This window comes from Cnephaeus nilssonii (assembly GCF_951640355.1).
Source record: "Cnephaeus nilssonii genome assembly, chromosome: 14".
In the NCBI taxonomy this organism is placed as follows: domain Eukaryota; kingdom Metazoa; phylum Chordata; class Mammalia; order Chiroptera; family Vespertilionidae; genus Cnephaeus; species Cnephaeus nilssonii.
The window spans coordinates 2,180,740-2,200,917 of NC_137085.1; the positions used below are offsets into that span (position 1 = coordinate 2,180,740).

At 65.7% G+C, this 20,178-nt stretch overlaps 1 protein-coding gene across 1 annotated transcript in view; it reads right to left on the minus strand.

Annotated features, from left to right (window-relative positions):
• Window positions 1-3,345: 3,345 nt before the first annotated feature.
• Window positions 3,346-20,178, minus strand: part of ADAMTSL2 (ADAMTS like 2) — a 28,865-nt gene continuing 12,032 nt past the window's right edge. The window contains 9 exon segments of the mRNA XM_079790014.1: window positions 3,346-3,970; window positions 4,688-4,832; window positions 6,592-6,768; window positions 7,404-7,574; window positions 8,071-8,226; window positions 8,414-8,627; window positions 9,915-10,041; window positions 14,481-14,578; window positions 19,270-19,636. Of these exon segments, the coding sequence (XP_079646140.1) occupies window positions 3,852-3,970; window positions 4,688-4,832; window positions 6,592-6,768; window positions 7,404-7,574; window positions 8,071-8,226; window positions 8,414-8,627; window positions 9,915-10,041; window positions 14,481-14,578; window positions 19,270-19,636 (1,574 nt within the window). The 3' untranslated portion in view covers window positions 3,346-3,851.

Genomic DNA, 20,178 nt, shown 5'->3' on the forward strand with positions numbered 1-20,178 from the left:
CCTGGCCCCCGGCCCGGCCCTGCCTTCCTCGCACCCCTGCCAGCGAGGGGCCCCACCCGCAGGGGGCTCTGGGGCTCAGTGCAGGGACAAGGCCAGTGGCGGCCGGCAGGGCCCGGGGGCGAGGCCGGGGCTGGAAGGGGGGCGGGCGTGATGCCCAGGTGAGCCACAGCCTCAGGTGTCGTGGGACGTGGCCTCCCTCTCAGCCCAGCCGCCTGGCCGCCTCCTGGCGGGCCCTGTCACTCCCCCTCGGCCTCAGTCTACCTGCCTCGTCCGGATGGGGCGGCCGCGGCAACTCGGGCCCCGCCGCCCCCTTCGCCAGCTATTCTGGACCAACTCTCCTCGCCCTCCAACCAGAGGGGTGGGCGCGCTCCCCTCCCCCACGCCCCTGGCTTCAGGTGCCAGGCGGCCGACACCAGCTCAGCGGCTCTTGCTGCAGACCCCTAGCAGGGCAGTCTCAGGGCCGGCCGGCCTCAGGGATGCAGTCCCCACTGGCTTTTTAAAAAAATAATATATTTTTATTGATTTCAGAGAGGAAGGGAGAGGGAGAGAGAAACATTAATGATGAGAGAGAATCATGGATCAGTTGCCTCCTGCACACCCCACACTGGGGATCGAGCCCGCAACCCAGCATGTGCCCTGACCGGGAATCGAACCCTGACCTCCTGGTTCATAGGTCGACACTCAGCCACTGAGCACGCCGGCCGGGCACCAACCGGCTTTTTGAAGAAAGTGCGAGAAGAGGCTCTGTCCCACCCACCTGCTTCGGGAGTGTCCTCTCTCAAGCACAGCCCGCTCCTCAGACCCGACGTGGGGGGTGGACAGAGCCGTGAGACCCACTGACTCCCCATGAGACCCGAGACAGGCCCCCGTCCTGGGCCTCAGCCTCCGGGAGCCCTTCAAGCCGCAGTCCCGGGGAGACAGACGGCCTCTCCCCGCCCCGTTCCTCCGGAGGAGCTGGGAGCCAGGCCGGCCCAGCCACCCAGCCCGGCCTGTGTGAAGGTGTCTCCCCGGAGCCCCCCTCAGCTCCCTCTCCCCGGAGCCCCCCTCAGCTCCCTCTCCCCGGAGCCCCCCTCAGCTCCGTCTCCCCGGAGCCCCCCTCAGCTCCCTCTCCCCGGCTGGGGAAGCGATGCCCAGGGCCACCCTGGGAAACGCCCCAATCCCGGCGCCCGCCAGGCGGACGCAGCTCCTCACCCAGCACAGGCAGCGTCTCCCCTCCAAGCATGCCTCCCTGCCCCCCAGGGCTCTCTGCCCCTGGAACCCCAGGGTGGGGCGGCCCCGTGTACCCACGAGGATGGACCGAGACCCCGCTCTGGCCTTCCTACAAGACCAGCCTCTGCAGGCAGGACCACCCCTGAGCCACGCAGTCCGAGCAGCTGGTACTCGGAGGTGCTGCGTGGAGACAGCCGGAACGGGCGGGTGCGGAGTTAGCGAAGACTGACTTGTTTTTTGTTTTTAAATATATTTTTATTGGTTTCAGAGAGGAAGGTAGAGGGAGAGAAACATCCATGATGAGAGAGAATGATGGATCGGCTGCCTCCTGCACGCCCCCCGTTGGGGATCAAGCCCGCAACCCGGGCATGTGCCCTGACCGGGAATCGAACTGTGACCTCCTGGTTCATAGGTCGATGCTCAACCACTGAGCCACACAGGCCAGGCAAGGCTATTTTTAGCATTCTCGATTCCCCCCTCTTCTTCCTTTCTCCTCCTGCCTCAGTTCAGACCTTCCAGACTTCCCAGGGCCCCCCCACATGCCCTCCCTTTGTGGAGCCCCACACCCTTGTTTCCGATGCGTTGGGGCGGGGGCGGGGGAGGGGGCGGGGGAGGGGGCGGGGGCCGGGAGGGGCGCTTCCTGTGGCTGTCTGTCCCCTTTCCTCCGTCCTTCGCTGCTGTCTGCCCTGTGGCCTCGGAGGTTTGGAATGAGAAGCACCACCCGTGTGCGCCCCCAGCCCCGCTGTGGGGTCCGCGGGAGCACCCCTCCCGGGCAGAGCGGAAAGCCAATAAACCCGACTTCAGCACAGCACGCCGCCTGCAGTGCGCCGGGGACAGGCCAGCCCGCCCTCTCGGGAACTTTGGGGGGAGCTGGGTACAGCGGGGTGCCAGGCCGGGGGTCAGGGCTCTGCCCAGAGGGGCGGCTGCAGCAAGCCATGTGGGTTTGGGGTTTCCCCGGGTGGCTGTGTCCATCTTGAAAGACTGGGACCACTGACCTAGACTCTGAGCTCCGGGAGAGGGGTCGCGAGGGACAGCGGGGTCACCTGGGCCTCGTCTGAGCATTGGCACGGAAGGGCGGCGGCTACACAGACTGCGCTAGCCTTCAGGACGAGGAAAGGGGGGCGCTGGTGAAGCCCTGGGCGCAGCCTGGCATACAGCAGGCGCACAGCAAGTGCTGGCCGGAAGGAGGACTCAGGAGGAGGAGGTGGGGGGGGGGAGGTGGGGGGGGAGGGGGCGGAAGGGCAGGGTCAGTGACAGGACACTGGGTCACGTGACTCGCCTCCACTGGAAACAAGCCGGTGACCTTGAGCAAGCCCACCCACGGGCCTTCAGGTCACTCCATCACGCCGCCCTCAACCCTGCGCGGCCCCTGCTCTGGCCCCACATCCCGGGGAAGCAGCCACTTGCCATCCTGCCACCCGTCCCCAGAGGAGACGCGGCTGTCCCGCGGCGGGGGCACGGTGACCGCCCTGGCTGCAGTACCCACCTCGCCTTCAGTGCCCCGACACCCCGTCTCTCCCTCGAGGCCTTTGCCAGCGGCTTCCTCCTCCTCGCTTCCCCACCCTCTCCTCCGGGAGAGCCCCTCCTGCTGTTGGACCAGCTACACGTCACCTCCTCCGGGGAGCCCACCTGTGTCCCTTCACCCCAAGTCCAGATTAAGTAGCCCTCCTGTGAGGTCCAGACACCATCCTGGTGGGCATTTCCCAAGCGCTCGGTGTGGCCCCCCCGCCTGCCTCATCCCTCTGCCCCACCCGGCGCCCCCCGAGGCGGGCACTTTTCTCCGAGGCTCCGATTATGGGGCTCGCACCAGCACCAGCACCGCCACGTCCTCCTAGCGCCCCTGGTCCTCCCAGGCCCCTCATGTTTTACTCGGAGCCTCCGGGCACCCCAGGTCTCCCAGCCCCAGGTCCCCACCATCAACAGCCTCAAGAATTGGACTCACTTCTGACTCCAGCATCGAGTCCTGGTGCCCCCGACACTCCTGCCTGCAGGCCCCCCACCCTGTCACCTGTCACTCCTCGGGGAGCCGCTGCGCCCGGCAGCCCAGCCCTGTCCCCAGCCCGAGGCCTCAGCAAACCCTCCTCACGGGTGCGCTGCGCAGCCCGGCCTGACTCAGAGCCACCGCGAACCCGGGGCCGCCATAAATAGACACTTTATTAACGTGCAGGTGCCGGCGGAGGACAGACAGGCGTGCTGGGAGGGTGCCTCTTCCCGGGCTAAAGTGCGGTGGCCCCCGAGCGCGGGCTTGGCTTGGGGAGGCCGCGGGTGCGAGGATGGGCGACGAAGCTCCTCCGGAAGGAGTCACCGGGGTCGGCCCGGACCCCAGGCCGCCCTCCTCCTGCCTGCCCCGCCCTCGCCGCCGCCCTGGGGGCAGGCAGGACCTTCCCAGGGCTGAGCAGGCTGGGGGGCAGGAGGGCCGGTCCCCTCCACCTCTGGGCTCTGGGCCCCAGGTCCTGGGCGGCCGGGTGCTGGGCGGGGTGCTCAGGCCCTAAGAATGACGGCCCACGCGGGGCGCTGTCTGGGAGGCCCGGGTGCGGGCTCCCCTTCCCGGGGAGCGGAGGCTCAGTTTCACATCTTCACGGCCCGGGCGCCCGCAGGGAGTGTCCGTGGGGCCCCAGGCGGGCGCTGGGTCTCGGCGGCGCCTAGGAGTGGGGGGGCCGGCAGGAGCGGCAGCACGCCTTGCTGTAGTACCAGTGGCCGCACAGGTTCACCTTGATGGCCAGGGCGCAGTTGGTGCCGGGCTGGTCCTGGCAGCTGTCGTCTGGGGAAGGGGGGCGTGGGGGGCGCGGGCATCAGGATGGGACCGCCACTCCGCCCGCCCCTCCTGCCCTCAGCTGAGGGGACGGGGTGCGCACAGGGCGCCCTGGGTGACGGAGCTCCTGTGGACAGTGGCCCATCTGTGCCCGTCCCAGGTTCAGGGGCACCGGGCCTCCCAGCCCACGGCGGGCACCGGGCTCATTTATCTGCCACCCAATGCTGGCCCCCACCCCCCCCCCCCCCGGTCCCAGGACCGACACGGGTCCCCACGAGCAGTTTGACCTGCGCAGGGGGAAGGGTGATGTCCAGGGGCCAGGGTTTGGAGGAGTCACTGACCTCACCCCCAAAGTACCCCTGGGAGGCCCACAGCGCCCCCTCGAAGCCCAGCTCGTCCACCTTCCCGGTGCCCGAGCCAGAGACACGTTCAGCCCCTTGCCCCTGCCTCCGGCGTGCCCAGCCCTGAGGCCCCGCCCCGCCACTGCTGCCCGCCCCCCCCCCCCCTCCCCGCCGCCGAGCCCAGCCTCTTCCCAAGGAGCAGGTCGCGGTGGCTCCCGGGACCCTGAACACCAGTCAGGCCTCACCTGCCGCCCCGCCTGCCCGCCCCTCCCGCCAGGCTCAGCCATCCCCGGGGGAACCTCCACGCCCTACCTGGTGCCCTGGGCGACATCCCCAGGCCCTGGCTCTTACCATGCCTCCTCGGGAAGCCATGCCCCCCCCTCACCTGGGGGCTCCGTGGGGCAGGGCTGCAGGTCACAGGCCAGTCTGCCCACAGGCTTCACCAGCGGGTCGCAGCCTCGGACAATGTCGGTCCCCTGGTAGCACTTCACGTCACGCATCCGCACGCCCGCCCCGCAGGTCTTGGTGCACTGGGGGGGGGGGGGAGAGGGCGGGGGCCCACCGTCGCCACAGGCTGCCGGCTCAGCTCACGCGGGGCACACACAGCTCGGGTGACGAGGGCAGGGGGGGGCACTGGCTGGCGGCCAGGAGACTGGTCCTCAGCCCCACCCGGCGCTGCCTCAGTTTCCCATCCGCACAGGAGGGGGTGAGCCTCCGCTCTCCACCCCCCCAGGCTTTCCCGGGGCCTTCGATGCCCCGGACGCGGGGCCGGGACCCAGGGCACCGCTTTCCTCTCCAGGAAGAGCTGTGTCTGCCGTGGGCCAGCTGCACAGCCCCCCCAAAGCCCCCTCCGCCGCTCACTGTCCAGATGTTGCCCTCGGAAAACCCCGCTGAGCGACCCAAACACCAGGGACAGCTGCTGACCCCGGTTAGCCCCACATCCTCCTGCCGACAGCCCACAGGGCGGCTCCCCTCGCCCCCCCACAGGGCTGACCCCGCATCACCCAGGCCCGTCTGGGACCCGGGCCCCGGCCCTGGGCCCATCCTCCAGCCCCTACGGAGCAGGATGGGGCTTAGCGGGGAGCGCCGCCCGCCATGCCCGAGCGCGGAGGACAGCCAGCCTTGGGTGGACGCCCCGAGGAGCCTCTGGTTTGCCCTGGCCCCGACTCCTCTGTCCCCGGGGAGGGTGAAGCAGCTGGAGGAACAAGCTCTCTCCGAGCCTCCCACACCCACTGTCCGTGCCAGGCACCCCTCCCCCACTCACTGCCATGGGGCAATACAGGGGAGCCCCTCCCCCAGCGCTCCCGGGCTGTCTTTTGGGCTCCCCCCTCACCCCCAGTTCATGGCTCTCCTCCCTTCGGGGTTGGCACCCAGCACAGCACCTGCACCGAGCGGGTCCTGCCCGGCCCACAGCTGCCCCCCGCCCACAGCTGCCCCCCGCCCACAGCTGCCCCCCGCCCACAGCTGCCCCCCCGCCCACAGCTGCCCCCGCCCACAGCTGCCCCCCGCCCACAGCTGCCCCCCCGCCCACAGCTGCCCCCCCGCCCACAGCTGCCCCCGCCCACAGCTGCCCCCCCGCCCACAGCTGCCCCCCGCCCACAGCTGCCCCACCCCGCCCACAGCTGAGGCCCGATGTCCTTTTCAAGGTGCAGGTTCAGCATGGCTTCTGGGGACCCCAAGCCCTAGCCCAGCCGCACCTGCTGCCCTTCCCACCCTCACCTCCTAGCTGAACCCAGCCGTTTCAGGGGGCCCCTCGCACCCTGACATGCCCTGATCTCCATAGCCACTAGCCCCTCCTAGTCCCCCGTCGGACGCCGCCCCCAGGATCAGGAGAGCTGCTGCCGTTCCTCCCGGCTCCCCTCTGCCCAGTGCCGCCATGCCGCTGCACCCCGGACCCGCATCCTGCCCAGACTCTGGTTCCCGCGGCCGGGCGCTATCTGTCGCAGCCCCGCAAGCCCTAAGGGGCCACCTGCCTCTGACTGCTCCGTGACAAGTGTCAGGCACAGTGTTGTGAAATGCATGACTAAAAGGCTGCCACGCAAGGCCAGGAGTGAGCCAGACTAAGAAAGGCCCCGGGGCCAGCGGGGCAGGGATCCCAGAGGCGAGATCCGAGAAGGCTTCCTGGAAGAGGTGGCAGAGTTGAGAAGCTTTCCGGGGATAGAAGCCACGATGGAGGCTGACAAGGGGGACATGAGGGGCCCTTGGGGCAGGAGAGGAGGTGCCGAGACAGGGTCAGACCTCGGGCCTGGCCCCGGGCGGCCTCAGAGGGGCGAGCGGGCAGGCGCTCACCTCAGACCACGGGCTGGTGTACCACTTGAAGCAGGGCCTCTCGAAGCACATGCTCTCCTCGGGCGGCTTCGTGGCCAGCCCGCACTCAGGGCCGCTGCGCGTCTGCGGCTTCCCGTTGGCCAGCTCCATGCACAGGACCAGCCTCTTCTTCACGCCTCGGCCGCAGGTGGTGTTGCACTGAGGCCGGGGAACAGACGGGGTCAGAGGCCGGGGGTCAGAGGCCAGGACACGGCCCACGCGGCTCCGGTGGTAACGGCTTAGTCAGTAGCCACCGGGTGAAACGCTGAGGCGGGTGGCATAACGGCTGACAACTCTGGTCGATAACCATTTGGCCCCAAACGGGTTTGATCAAAAGCAATTTAGCAGAAAACCAGCTGTTTTGAAACGAAATGGTTAATGACCATTCGGCCCAAGATGGCCGGGCGCCTGGGGTCGCCTGAGACAGCTGGTGGAGAGCCATCGGTCTGGAACCGCAGGTTGTGACCGGCTGACGTTGGTCCTGAGAACAAGGACCCGTGGGCCAGAAGCAAGCGGCACCGCCCTCCCAGGTCTCCCTGCGTGAGGAATGTGGGGGCCGTGGGGGGAGGATTGGGGGGGGGAGTGTGTGTGTGGGGGGGATCCGCACACATCCCTGAGCAGTTGCCTACTGAGATGGGGAAGGTTTAAGGAGTTCTCCTGCCTTTTTGCCTTTTTCTACTTCAGATTAACTTCTAGTGAACTGTGCTTACACTTTACAACGAAGCCCTCATTTTGACCACTTGGCCCTCACGGGCTCTCAGCCACGTGCCCCCGGGCGGGCGCAGCACACTCACCCGCTCCCAGTCCTGGGCCAGCCAGTGGGCGGGGCAGTTCTTGTCCCCGCAGGGGTGGATGGCCAGCGGCTTGGTCTCCATCTGGCACTGCGACTCGGGCACCACCCGCCCGTCGCTGGTCTTGCAGTACACGTGTCTGATCATGCGGCCGGGGCCGCAGCTGCCGCTGCACTGCAGGGGGACACGGCGTTAGGGCCCAGCCCGCTCCCTGCGCCCCCGACGTCATCCCCCAGAGAGCGGACGCCCCCCGCCCCCCCCCCCAGCATCGGGTGCTGTTGCCATGGTAACCACGTTCTCAATACCGTAACGTTTTCTGTTCTAATTACAGACATGCTGCAGGCTGGATGGAAAGCACACAGTAGAGCCGAAGGGGTCATCTGTGTGCCCGGCACCCAGCGGGCACCCGGGGGCATCTGAGCGTCTTTCTCCCGCCAAGAGGGACAAAGACGGACATTCGGGGAGACAGACAGCGGGTTATAAAAGGGGACGGCCACGGGGCCCCTGTTTGGGGATCAGGGTCTTGATTCTTAATGACGAGGAGCAAGGCCAGTTCTTCCAGAAAGGCCGCATCCCCACTCCCGAAAAGGGGGGGCCTGAGGCACAGCCCGGCGAAGCGCCTGGACCCCAGCCAGCCCTCCAAGCGCCCCTCCCCGGGCCCGGGCTTCACCGGCCCCCAGTCAGAGACGGTCCACTGGCGGTCACAGGGGGGCCCCGTGCAGTCCTTCTCCCGCTTCGGCCGGGTGTTGGGGTCGCACAGCTTCTCGTCCTCGGAGCAGCGGATGTCCCTGGTCACCACGCCGCGCTCTCCGCACTTGGCCGGGCACTGAGGAGCCGGAGCGGGAGCGGGTCAGGACCGTCTGCGGCACCCGCCTGGCTCCCGCCGGCCCCGCACACAGCCCTCCCCTCCCACGCACCCGCCCTCCCCTCCCTCGCACACGCCCTCCCCTCCCACGCACACGCCCTCCCACGCACACAGCCCTCCCCTCCCACGCACCCGCCCCTGCGCGCACCTCGGACCAGTCGGACATCTCCCACTGCGGCCCGCAGTCCTTGTTGCGGCAGACCTTGCGCTCCTCGGGCCGCACGGCGTCGGCCGCCTCGCACAGGTCGCTGTACACGGAGCTGTCGAAGCCGGGCGACAGCATCTTCCAGCAGCGCACGATGCGGAACTGGTAGCCCTCGCCGCAGGTGCGCGAGCACTCGCTCCAGCTGCTGGTCTCCCACCTGCTCGGAGGGGCGGTCCTCGGTGACCCCGCCTTCCGCCCCCCACTCCACCCCCCGCCGTCCAACCCCACACCCCGAGAAAATGGCCCCCTGCTCGCTCCCTGCGGTCCGATACCGCAAGGGCCAAGCCAGACAGGACACAGGCGAGGCCCCACGGCGGAGCTGCTGCCGGGGGACCCCAAGCTGTGGGAACTCCTAAGTGGGGTGCGGGTGGGCACCTGGAGTGGGCGCTTGGCCTGCCTGGGGGCTGCCTCTACCTGCTCTCACCCACCGGGCCTTCCACGCTATGTGCCTGGGAGCGGGCGGGGCTGCGTGCGTGGGAGGGGGCGGGGCTACATGCGTGAGTGGGGCGGGGCTATGTGCAGGGGAGCGGCGGAGCTATGTGTGGGGGGGCCGGGCTATGTGCATGGGAGCAGGCGGGGCTACATGCGTGAGTGGGGCGGGGCTATGTGCATGGGAGCGGGCGGGGCTACATGCGTGAGTGGGGCGGGGCTATGTGCATGGGAGCAGGCGGGGCTATGTGCAGGGGAGCGGGCGGGGCTATGTGTGTGCGTGGGGCGGGGCCATGTGCAGGGGAGCGGGCGGGGCTGCGTACGTGGGAGGGGGCGGGGCTACATTGTGAGTGGGGCGGGGCCATGTGCAGTGGAGCGGGCGGGGCTACATGCGTGAGTGGGGCGGGGCTATGTGCAGGGGAGCGGGCGTGGCTGCGTGTGTGCGTGGGGCGGGGCCATGTGCGTGGAGCAGAGCCCCGGGCGGGCAGCAGGCCAGGAGAGAAGGGCGTGTGGCAGAGTCGGGGACAAGGCCAGCCGCTGGTCCCACGCTGACGGTGCCAGCGGGCTGGTACCTGGGCTCAGCTGGGCCGCTGCTCCAGCTCCCGCCATGAGCGTGGCTGGGAGGAGGGCACGGCTGGGCTTCAATCTCTGACCATCAAGCAGGCAGGACAGGAGGCAGGGGCTAGAGGACGGGGCCTCCCCCCACAGCACAGGGAATCGGAGGTGTAATCCCTGAGGCTCATTAAACTCTGGGCAGAGGTGTCACCCTGGGTGCAGAGCCATGTTCAGAAAAGTCTCTGTCTGCCGAGAAAGGCGCTGACTGAGCACCTACTGTGTGCAAAGCACAGTGACAGGACACTGCGGACGCAGAGGGACCCTGGCGGGCAGGTGGGTGCGGCCCCTCCCCGCCGGCCCGCCCACAGAGCCCCGGGAGGGAGCAGGATGCAGACGCCCCGGCTCCTTGGGGCAGAGGCCGGCCCCCACCCCACACACACCCTGGGGGCCTGGGCGGTACCTGGGCTGGCACTCCCTCCCAGCACAGAACTCCTGCACCGGCTCTGGGCGGGTCAGGGCGTCGCAGTAGCTGTCCTCCACCTGGATGCCGTCGTAGCGCACGCAGGTGGCGTAGGTGGACATGACCCCTGGGTTCAGGAAGGGGAAAGGCCTGTGAGCCACAGGGGAGTGCCCTGGAGACCACCTGGCTGCTCAGAGCCCAGCCGCCTGGTTTACATCGACAGGGACAGCAACCAGCTTACAGACCACGACAGGAGAGCTCCGGGGAGACAGCTTTGTGGACCCCAACTCTCTCTGCCTGTGTCCCAGGTCTGACCGCTTCTCTCTGTACCCCCTCCCCCACCCATCCAGCCCAGGCTGGGCACCCAGTTCATGTGTCACAAACCCTGGGCTTTGAATAAACTCAAATTGGCCTCTATAAAGGCACAGGCAGCGGGTGTCACTGATTTCCATTCATGCAACAACTACCCATCTATGGGTGAGTGGGTGGGTGAATGGGTGAGTAGGTTGGTGGGTAGGTGGGTGGATGGGTGGATGGGTGGGTGGATGGATGGATGGATGGATGGATGGATGGATGGATAGGTTGGTGGATGGATGGATGGATGGATGGATGGATGGATGGATGGATGGATAGGTTGGTGGGTGGGTGGATGGATGGATGGATGGATAGATGGATGGATGGATGGATAGGTTGGTGGATGGATGGGTGGGTAGATGGATGGATAGGTTGGTGGATGGATGGGTGGGTGGATGGATGGATAGGTTGGTGGATGGATGGGTGGGTGGGTGGATGGATGGATGGATGGATAGGTTGGTGGATGGATGGATAGGTTGGTGGGTGGATGGATAGGTGGGTGGATGGATAGATAGGTTGGTGGGTGGATGGATGGGTGGGTGGATGGATAGATAGGTTGGTGGATGGATGGGTGGGTGGATGGATGGATAGGTTGGTGGATGGATGGGTGGGTAGATGGATGGATAGGTTGGTGGGTGGATGGATGGGTGGGTAGATGGATGGATAGGTTGGTGGGTGGATGGATGGGTGGGTGGATGGATGGATAGGTTGGTGGGTGGGTGGATGGATGGATGGATGGGTGGATGGATAGGTTGGTGGATGGATGGATAGGTTGGTGGATGGATGGATGGGTGGATGGATGGATAGGTTGGTGGGTGGGTGGATGGATGGATGGGTGGGTGGATGGATGGATAGGTTGGTGGATGGATGGGTGGGTGGATGGATGGATAGGTTGGTGGATGGATGGGTGGATGGATGGATAGGTTGCTGAATGGGTGGATTGGTGGGTGAATATGGAACAGAAATCTAACCATTCCAGCCCTTTCCAGCCTCCCTGGATATTCTATTAGCTCTCAGACTCCTGCCCTCCTGTGGCGTGTTCCAGTCCCCATCACACTCCCTCCGGAACCTTCTGTCTCCGGTGCTGTGTGTGTGCCCCTTTCTGGGCCCCGCGAATCCCAGAGGACGGCCCGTGAAGGACCATCTCCCGCCTCAGATTGCTAATTCCTTGCCCCGCCTCCGCCCTCTGCTGCTCTGTCCTCCTCCCCAGCACCAATGCCTGGCACCCGCTGGGCCACCGGCCACGCTCACAAGCAGTGGTGGGTCCCTGCCAAGGAGCCAGGATGACTCAGGGTGGCAGTCAGCATTGGTGACGGCCTGGGTGGGGGTAGGTTTGCTATTGTCGTTGTTACTCTGTGTGTGTGTGTGTGTGTGTGTGAGAGAGAGAGAGAGACGCCTTCCTGAATGATGGAGAAGTGGAACCCTCCCTCTGGGTGGCCAGGCCCCCAGGAGGAGACCAATGTGCCCATACCTGAGAGCCCGGCCCCCTCCCCCTCCCTTCCCTGCGGAGCTGAAGGCCAGCACTCCTGCCTCCGAGCCCCAGCCTGGACCGAATGAAACAGCCTGGCCAACAGCCCACTCGGGGAGTCTTCTCTTTTCTGGGAGGACCAGCCAGCTGCAGTCACTGGCCGCTCTGCCAGCCTGGGCTGCTCAGCCTGCAGGCCTCTCTGTGGGGGTGGCGGGGGGCCGGGGGGGAGGCTCCCTGGCCAGGGCCGCTGGGACTGCGCCAGGGCTCAGACATCAGCTCCGGGGCCCAGGGAAGTCCCAGCCGGGGGAGCCGCAGACCCTCGCCCAGTGCCCGATAGTTCATTCACTGCTCGTCCCGTGGGGACCCGGCAGGCCCCCAACAAGAGAGACTGGAATTCGAGTCCCAGCTCAGTCTCCCCTGGTGGGGTGACGTGAATACCCTCAGACTTTCCAGGCCTCAGCTTGCTCGTCCCCAAAATGGGGACATCCCCAAGAAGCCGGGAGAGTCAGAGTACAATTTTGGGGGCCCCCTCTTCATGCCGCAGTCTTGAGCACAGTGCCTCTCAAACCTTCCTAGACAGGGACCCCTGCCTTGAAATCGGGGACCACGAAACAGAGGGGATGGAGCTAGGGGTCCCTGGCTCCCCTCCCGTCACCCCTGGGCCCTGGGGATGCGAGGGACTGAGGAACCTTTTGAAATAGTTGAGACTCAGAGTAAGAGCTCGCCCGCATTTCCACCCCCGCAGAGAGCAGAGCGCGTCCCTAAGGGAAAGGAGGGAGCGCCTGTGTGGCTGGGCCGGGGGCAGGAGATGCGCCTCGCTGCCCAAGGGGCCTTCTGTGAGTTCCCAGCGAGGGCCGGACAGCGAGGCCCCCGGGCAGCGAGGACCGGACAGCGAGGCCCCCGGACAGCGAGGCCCCCAGACAGCGAGGCTCCCAGACAGCGAGGCCCTGGACAGCGAGGCCCGGACAGCGAGGGCCGGACAGCGAGGGCCGGACAGCGAGGCCCCCGGACAGCGAGGCCCCGGACAGCGAGGCCCCCGGACAGCGAGGCCCCGGACAGCGAGGGCCGGACAGCGAGGGCCGGACAGTGAGGGCCAGACAGCGAGGGCCGGACAGTGAGGCCCGGGCAGCAAGGCCCTGCTGTGTCCATAACGCTGCACAGTCAGACAGCCCGTGCACAGGAGGGTCGTCACCCCCAGCACCTGGCCTGGCCTCGCTGCCGAGAGACGAGGCTTTGAGAGGAGCCGGCCTCGGTCCTGGGGACCAGATGCAAAGCCCAGAGCGTGTGGGCGGGCCCACCCCCGTGTCACACCCGTCCCCACGGCCACCTTGGCTCGGTGCTCGGCCCGCTCTGCAGGTAGAAGCGCGGGCTCCCAGAGGTTAAGCATTTGCCAGGGCTCAACCAGACAGGGCATCTCAAGCGCTCACTGACCCCACAAAGCCTGGCTCGTGCCCTGGCCGGGGTGGCTCAGTGGATACAGCTTCGGCCTGCGGACCGAAGGGCACCTACCGGTCAAGTTTGCAGACTCCTCCCAGGCCTGGACCCTGGTCAGGGCTCATGCAGAAGGCAACCAATCGATGCGTTTCTCTCACATCGATATTTCTCTGTCTTTCCCTCTCTCTCCCACTCTCTCTAAAAATCAATGGAAAAATATCCTTGGGTGAGGATTAAAAAAACAAACAAACAAAAAAAGCCTGCTGATGCCCTAACTGGTTTGGCTCAGTGGATAGAGCGTCGGCCTGCGGACTGATTCCAGTCAAGGGCATGTACCTTGGTTGTGGGCACATCCCCAGTAGGAGGTGTGCAGGAGGCAGCTGATCGATGTTTCTCTCTCATCAATGTCTATCCCTCTCCCTTCCTCTCTCTAAAAAATCAATAACATATATTAGAAAAAAAAAAGAGCCTGCTTGCACCCTCCTGGTGGCAGGGGACAAACGGCGTGCCCCACGCCCTGCTCAGGAGGCAGGCCCCGGGTTCCAGCCAAGAGCCGAGCATAAGGACCCGTGTCCCCTCCGAACCCCGCAAGCCACCTCGCCAGCTCTTCCCCCGGGCCCATGCCCCGAGATGCCAACCAAGGCCGCAGGAGGAGGGGCCACACCTGGACCACGGCTGCCCAGGTCCGGCCCGTGGCTGGCCTCGTCCTCCTCACCGGCCAGACTGCAGGGGCATCCGGCTGAGGGCAGGGCCCGGGGCAGGACCCAGCTGTTCTCCAAACCCAACTCCGCAGCCCCAGGTGTAGGTAAGGGGGCACGCGGGTCTCCCTGCCACATCTGCTGGCTCTGCCCTCGCAGCACCCCCCGGGGGAGGGGGCAGGGCTGGCAGCAGGTGGAGCCCGGCCCCTGGTGGCTGCGGCCAGTGCCTCAGTGGGGGGGCGGCCAGCCAGTGGGCAGACAGATGTGGGTTCAAGTCCCGGCTCAACACTTACACATGCCTGCTTGTCAGGTGCCACCAAGGGTCTCAGTCCCCCTCCCACCTCCTGCCCGGATGAGGTCCTGGCACTGAACCAGGTCCTGGGTCCTGGACCACGTGGGTCTGTCTCCCCCTCCTCGGGGTGCTGTGAGCTCCTCGCCACCCAGATTTCTTCCTTTGAACCAAAAGGACATCTGCTCCACAAATGACCACGAGGAGGAGCATTGGGGGGCATGCATCATGCCCAGGAGGCCCACAACCGCTCACCGTGGTCCGCCGTCAGCAGCACCCCCCACCCCTGCCACGTGAGACGCCCGCCCAGGTCAGCCGGGTACCTGTGGTGCAGGTGGCGCTGCAGGGCTCGTGCGATGAGAGCTTCCACCGGTACATGTCCGCGGGGCTCACGCCTTGCTTGCGGGCCTTGGGCCTGGTCCTGGGAACAAGGCCGAGCAGAGACGGGGTGAGAAGCCTGGGCGCTCACCGACAGGCTCGAGCTCTCATTGGGGGGGGGTGTCCTCCCCATGGGGGGGCTGTGTTTTAGGGGACAGCACCCTGTCCTGAGCCCCAGGCAGTGCCCCAGCCGTGAGGGTGAGAGCGCCCACTGTCTAGGCCAGGGAGACGGGAGGGGGCACCACGGGCGGCGTGGGTGGGACTTAGTCCAAGCGTCCTGCCCTGAGCTCGCCAAGGCTCCTGGGGGGGGGGGGGGAGAAGGTGGGCCAAACCAGCCTCATAGCTCCCCCTCACCTCCCCGGGAAGGGGTGTCAGAGGCACCTCTGTGCTGGGACTGAGCCAGGCTCTGCCCTGCGCCTCCCCAGCCAGGATTCCGATTGAATGGGGCCACCAGCCATTCGCCTCCAATTATCAAAATAGAAAACTCGGCAGACGGGGGCGTGGCGGCCCCCCCCAGACGCCGCTGCCCAGGTCTGCCGGCTGCTCCGCGAGGAGAAAGGCACGCGCTTCCCCGCCAGCGACCAGCCAGCGACCAGCCGGGATTCTTGGCCGCAACTCGGGCGTCCAGAGCCAACTATTGTTAGGGCTGCCGGCTTCTCCGAACCAGTGGGTGTGCTGGGCCCAGCCTCCACATCCGATGTGGGCTCCTCGGGGACTCGGAGGGGAGCAGGGAGGTGGCCATGGCGAGGCGGCAGCTCCCAGGGCTCGGACACGGTGGCTCGGCTCCAGTGGGCCCACATTGCCCTGCCTTGACCTCCCTCTGGGGACACTGCAGCGGGCCATCCGCCTCCCTGAGGTGCTGGGGGGCTGCGAGGAGGAGCTGACTGTCACAGGGGAAATCGGGGCGCAGCCTCAGGCCCGTCCTGGGCCCTGCTGTCAGGCCCAGGACGCAGGACATGCCCCTGAAAGGCTTCCAGCTCTGAGGACCAGGGAGAACCTACCCTCGACCAGGAAGTAATGAATGAACTGATGAGGCTGCAGAAACGGAGGGGGGTAGGGGGCGAGGGGAAGGCGGTGGGAGGTCGCAGGCAGTGAGCGGCGAGCAGTGGCTGGTTGCACAGCTGCTCAGAGGCCGCAGGGCCCCCTCATCCGGTGGCTTCACACCAGGGCCCCCCAGGGAAGGGAAAGTCCCCCCACCATCCTCCTTAAAAATGACAGGAGCCCGGCCGGCGTGGCTCAGTGGTTGAGCGTCGACCTGTGAACCAGGAGGTCACGATGTGATTCCCGCTCAGGGGCACAGGCCTGGGTTTCGGGCTCGATCCCCAGTGTGGGGCGTGCAGGAGGCAGCTGATCCATGATTCTCTCTCATCCTGGATGTTTCTCTCTCTCTCTCCTCTCCCTTCCTCTCTGAAACCAATAAAAACACATTTTTTAAAAACGAGAAGAAACTCAGGAAATATATCGATAGTATTGTAATAACTACGCCAGGTGGGTGCTGGAAATATGGGGGGACACTAAACGCCATGATTGTCTAACTGCTATGCTGTACACCTGAGACCAATACAAAATAATACTGAATGGCAACTGCAATTGAAAAAGAAAAAAACGAGAGAAAACGTGAACATGCGCTCCTCCCACTCACCAGTCCCTGTCACCTGAGTCCAAAGGGCCTGTAGCCTCCCCCGCGGGGAGCAAGGCCTCTCGGGGGAGGACAGGGAGGTCGCCCCTCACACTTGATTGGAAGACGCTGAACTGTGCTGTCGGCCCCCCACCCTCCTCTCAGCAGCTCTGCGTCTCCCGAAGAACCAAGGCCATGAGGAGGTCCCACCGGATCCTCCCCCACCCCCCGCCCCCCTGGACGGGAGACGGGCCATCTTCATCTAATTACACGCTCCCCAGCCGGCAGGCGGGTGACTCACTGCACCGCGGAGGGTGGCCAGTTTAAAATAACCCTCGGATGTCAAGCACAAAGGGTATTTCTCGGGGGGCTGCCACTGTGGGCGCACAAAGGCCACACGCTAACCTGACCGGCTTGGGGGGGGGGCTGCACGGAGGGTCCCACAGACTCACAGACCAAGAGGAACCACACGGGACGGACGGTTGGAAATGGGAACTTCGGAACAACAGCATTCCAGGCGGGGGGTTGTGCCCTGGGCTGGGATGTCCCTGACCAAGGTCAACCTTGACCTCCGCCGTCTGTGGTCTACTTTTGCATCTGCAGTCGCACACCTGCCCACACGCCTTTGCAATAGCGAAGTCATTTCCCTCTCCAGCCCTCTCCCTGCACGGGAGCAGAGACCCCTCACATTGTTACTGCTCCTCCTGGAGGCTCACTGCCCTGCCCCCCGCTGTGGAAAAGAAGCACGTGTCTATCCTTTCGCTTCTCACCCCGTCCCAGGGCCTCCCCAGTCCATCGCCAAGGATTTCCTGTCACCCCCCGGGCTTGCCCTTGGGTTCTGATGCATAAACGAAGGGGCAAGACCGCCATTCTCCGGAGCATGTTCTCGGTCCCTTGAAACCGCAGTTCGGTGGAAATCAACTCAAACAGATCCCTACGGGTGTGGGCCTTTCTCACGCGGGCACCACGCATCGCTCTTCGCACCAGCGCGCCGTCACACGCAGCCGCTCTGGGCGCCAGGAGAAAAACACCCAGGAAATCGCTGAACCCCAGCCCTTCACCCGCTGCCTCTGCGGGAAGGGAGCCGGCGCCCCGCAGCCCTGGGAGTCCAAGGGCTGGGCTGGCTGGTGACTGCGCCTGGCCAGGGAAGCTGTGTCCCGGCCTCCGTCCCACCCCCGAACAGGTCAGGCTCCTCCCACCCCGGTCAGGCTCCTCCCACTCCGGACAGGCTCCTCCCACTCCTGACAGGTCAGGCTCCTCCCACCCTGATTAGGCTCCTCCCACCCCGGGCAGGTCAGGCTCCTCCCACTCCTGACAGGTCAGGCTCCTCCCACCCCGGTCAGGCTCCTCCCACCCCGCAGGTCAGGCTCCTCCCACCCCGGTCAGGCTCCTCCCACTCCTGACAGGTCAGGCTCCTCCCACCCCGCAGGTCAGGCTCCTCCCACCCCGGGCAGGTCAGGCTCCTCCCACCCCGCAGGTCAGGCTCCTCCCACCCCGGTTAAGCTCCTCCCACCCCGCAGGTCCGGCTCGGAGCGGTGCTGGTTTATAAATGACCCAGAAGCGCCGCCTGCTCTGCTCCCCCCCCCCTCTCCGCCCCCCACTGTCTCGGACACTCGCTCCCAGCGTCTCGGTCTGGCGGCGGCCCCCCTTGATTGTTGGGGCCGTGCTGAGAAGATGAAAATAACCTTTCCTTTCTGGGCCGCCCCTTTGATTTCGCCCTCTCCGGCGAGCAGACGCGACTTCCTGTGTTTGGACAACTCGCCCAGACGGGCTATTTCAGGCCGCGTCAGCCTGTGGCTTCCGCCTCGGCCTCGGCCCTTTGTCTTAAAAGACCATCTTTGGCCTCTGCCCGGGGCACCCTTTGATGGAGCCAGCGGGGGGCCGTCCACCTCCCCGCCCTCCCCGCCGCCCGGGCCGCTCCGAGGGTTGACCATCCATTGTATTGATTCCTGGGACGCCCCGGTGCCCGCGAGGGGCTGGGGTGGGGCAAGAGTCGGTTGGGATGGGGCAGGAGAGAATCTAAACGTGGCTGAGGGCCCAGAGGCCTGGCCCACCTGGCCTGGGCGTGCTGGGCCCTGGGCCTCCTCTGACAAGTCCTCCTTAGGGATGGGGAAACTGAGGCCCAGGAGGGTCCCAGGCGAGTCCGAGTCCCGGGGCAGGCAGAGTGGAGCCGGGGACTCAGGTCTCCAGACGTCAGCCCTGGCGGGGTCCCTCTCCCCGCCCCACATACTAAGCCTGGCCAGCTCTGGGGGAGGGGGCGGCAGGCGGGCCCCACAAATGCAGAGACCCAGAGGAACCACACAGGATGGTCGGAAAGGAAAGTTCTCTCACCAGGAGCAGTTCCTGGCGGGCAGCCCCGCCCCAGGCTGGTCTTTTCCCCGACAAAGGTCCACGTGGCCCCACGGAGCCGGCCCTTTCCGCATCGACAAGACGCACCTGCTAACATTCCCTGCAAACCAAAGACCTGTTTTCCCTAACAAAGGTCAGTCTTTACCTCAACCTGCAAACCAAAGACCTGTTTTCCCTAACAAAGGTCAGTCTTTACCTCAACCTGCGCTGTCCTTTTGGTTAATTTTTTGCATCTACGATCACATGCCTGATAACATCCCTTTGGATGTCAAAGTAATGATTTCTCCCTAACAAAGGTCCGTCTTTTGTCCGCTGTCCTTTTCTGCATTTAGGAAAAACAACATAAAGGTACCTTTGGAATGTCAGAGTCATTTCCTTTTCTCCAGACCCCCCAAAGCACCCAGCGCACCAGCGAGGAGACCGCATGTCCCCTCAGCGTTACCACCGCGTTACCCTGTGAACTGCTAACCAGTACCCACCCACGTGAAAGGAGTGCGCCCGTGCCTGCTCGGTTAACTTGTGACCCGGTCCCAGAGACGTCCCCGCCTCGCCTTCTCCCGCCTCCCTCACCTGTAACCCACGTACGCCTCCTTCTTTGATTGCAATGTGTAAAATAAGGTGCAAAACTTTTTTATACTAAAACCCAGGCCTCCGACCTCCTGCTCAGATCCGTGGGGTGGGAGAGGGTGTGGGCAGCATGGCCAGACCCCCGCAGCCCGTCACGAGGCCGCACTTACTCAGACCCCGCCCCGGAGGCCCCCTCCTACCTGGCCTTGTGCGTCCTGTTCCCGGCGGCCGAGGCGGGGAGGCTGGCGCTGGCGTTGGGGAAGGCGGCCTCCGAGGAGCTGTTGGTCACTGGGTCACTGCTCAGCCCCAGGTAGGACCCGTTGAGCAGGTAAGCGCCGGGCCCCTCGCCCTCGTCATAGTCCAGGTAGAGGTTCTCGGCCGGGGCCCCCTGCAGGAAGATGCTGTGCACCGTCTCGTTGAAGTCGAGCTCCTTGGAGTCGGAGTCTTCCTCCATGACATGGCCGGTGATGATGATGGCCGGGAAGAACCCCTGGGGGGGAAGGCGGGCGTCGGCCTCTTGGTCATCCTTGTCCGTGGGGAGAGGCACCACGCTCGTGGCGTTGCCGTCTGCAGAGGAGATGGTGGCTCAACGTCAAGCAGCCCCTCACATGGCGGGGGGGGGGGAGGGGGGGGGACCCCTAGGGCTGAACCTGGAAGCCCCCGGAGGCAGGTCTCTGCCCCATGAGAGAACACATCCCGAGGGGAGCTGGTCTAGGCGATCGGTGGGGAGTCTGCAGTGGGTTGAAGGGGGTCCCCCCAGATTCATGTCCACTCAGAACCTCAGGAGGTGAGCTTATTTGGAAACTAGAGGCCTGGTGCACGAATTCGTGCACGGGCGGGGTCCCGCCAGCCCAATTGGGCCGGGCTGGTTGGGGGGAGGGGCCGCGGGCGGTTGGCGGGCCAGCCCCACCCCCTGCTTGAACTCCTGGTCCAGAGAAGAATTTGCATATTGGCCTGTCATTATATAGGATAGGATCTCTGTCACCCTGGTTAGGGGTCTCGAGGAGATCATCCCGGAGGTAGGGTGGGGCCTCCATCCATGACGGCCGTCCTCGCAGGAAGAGGAGGGCACAGAGGCCGTCTTGGAGGAGAAGCTGTCTGGTGACGCA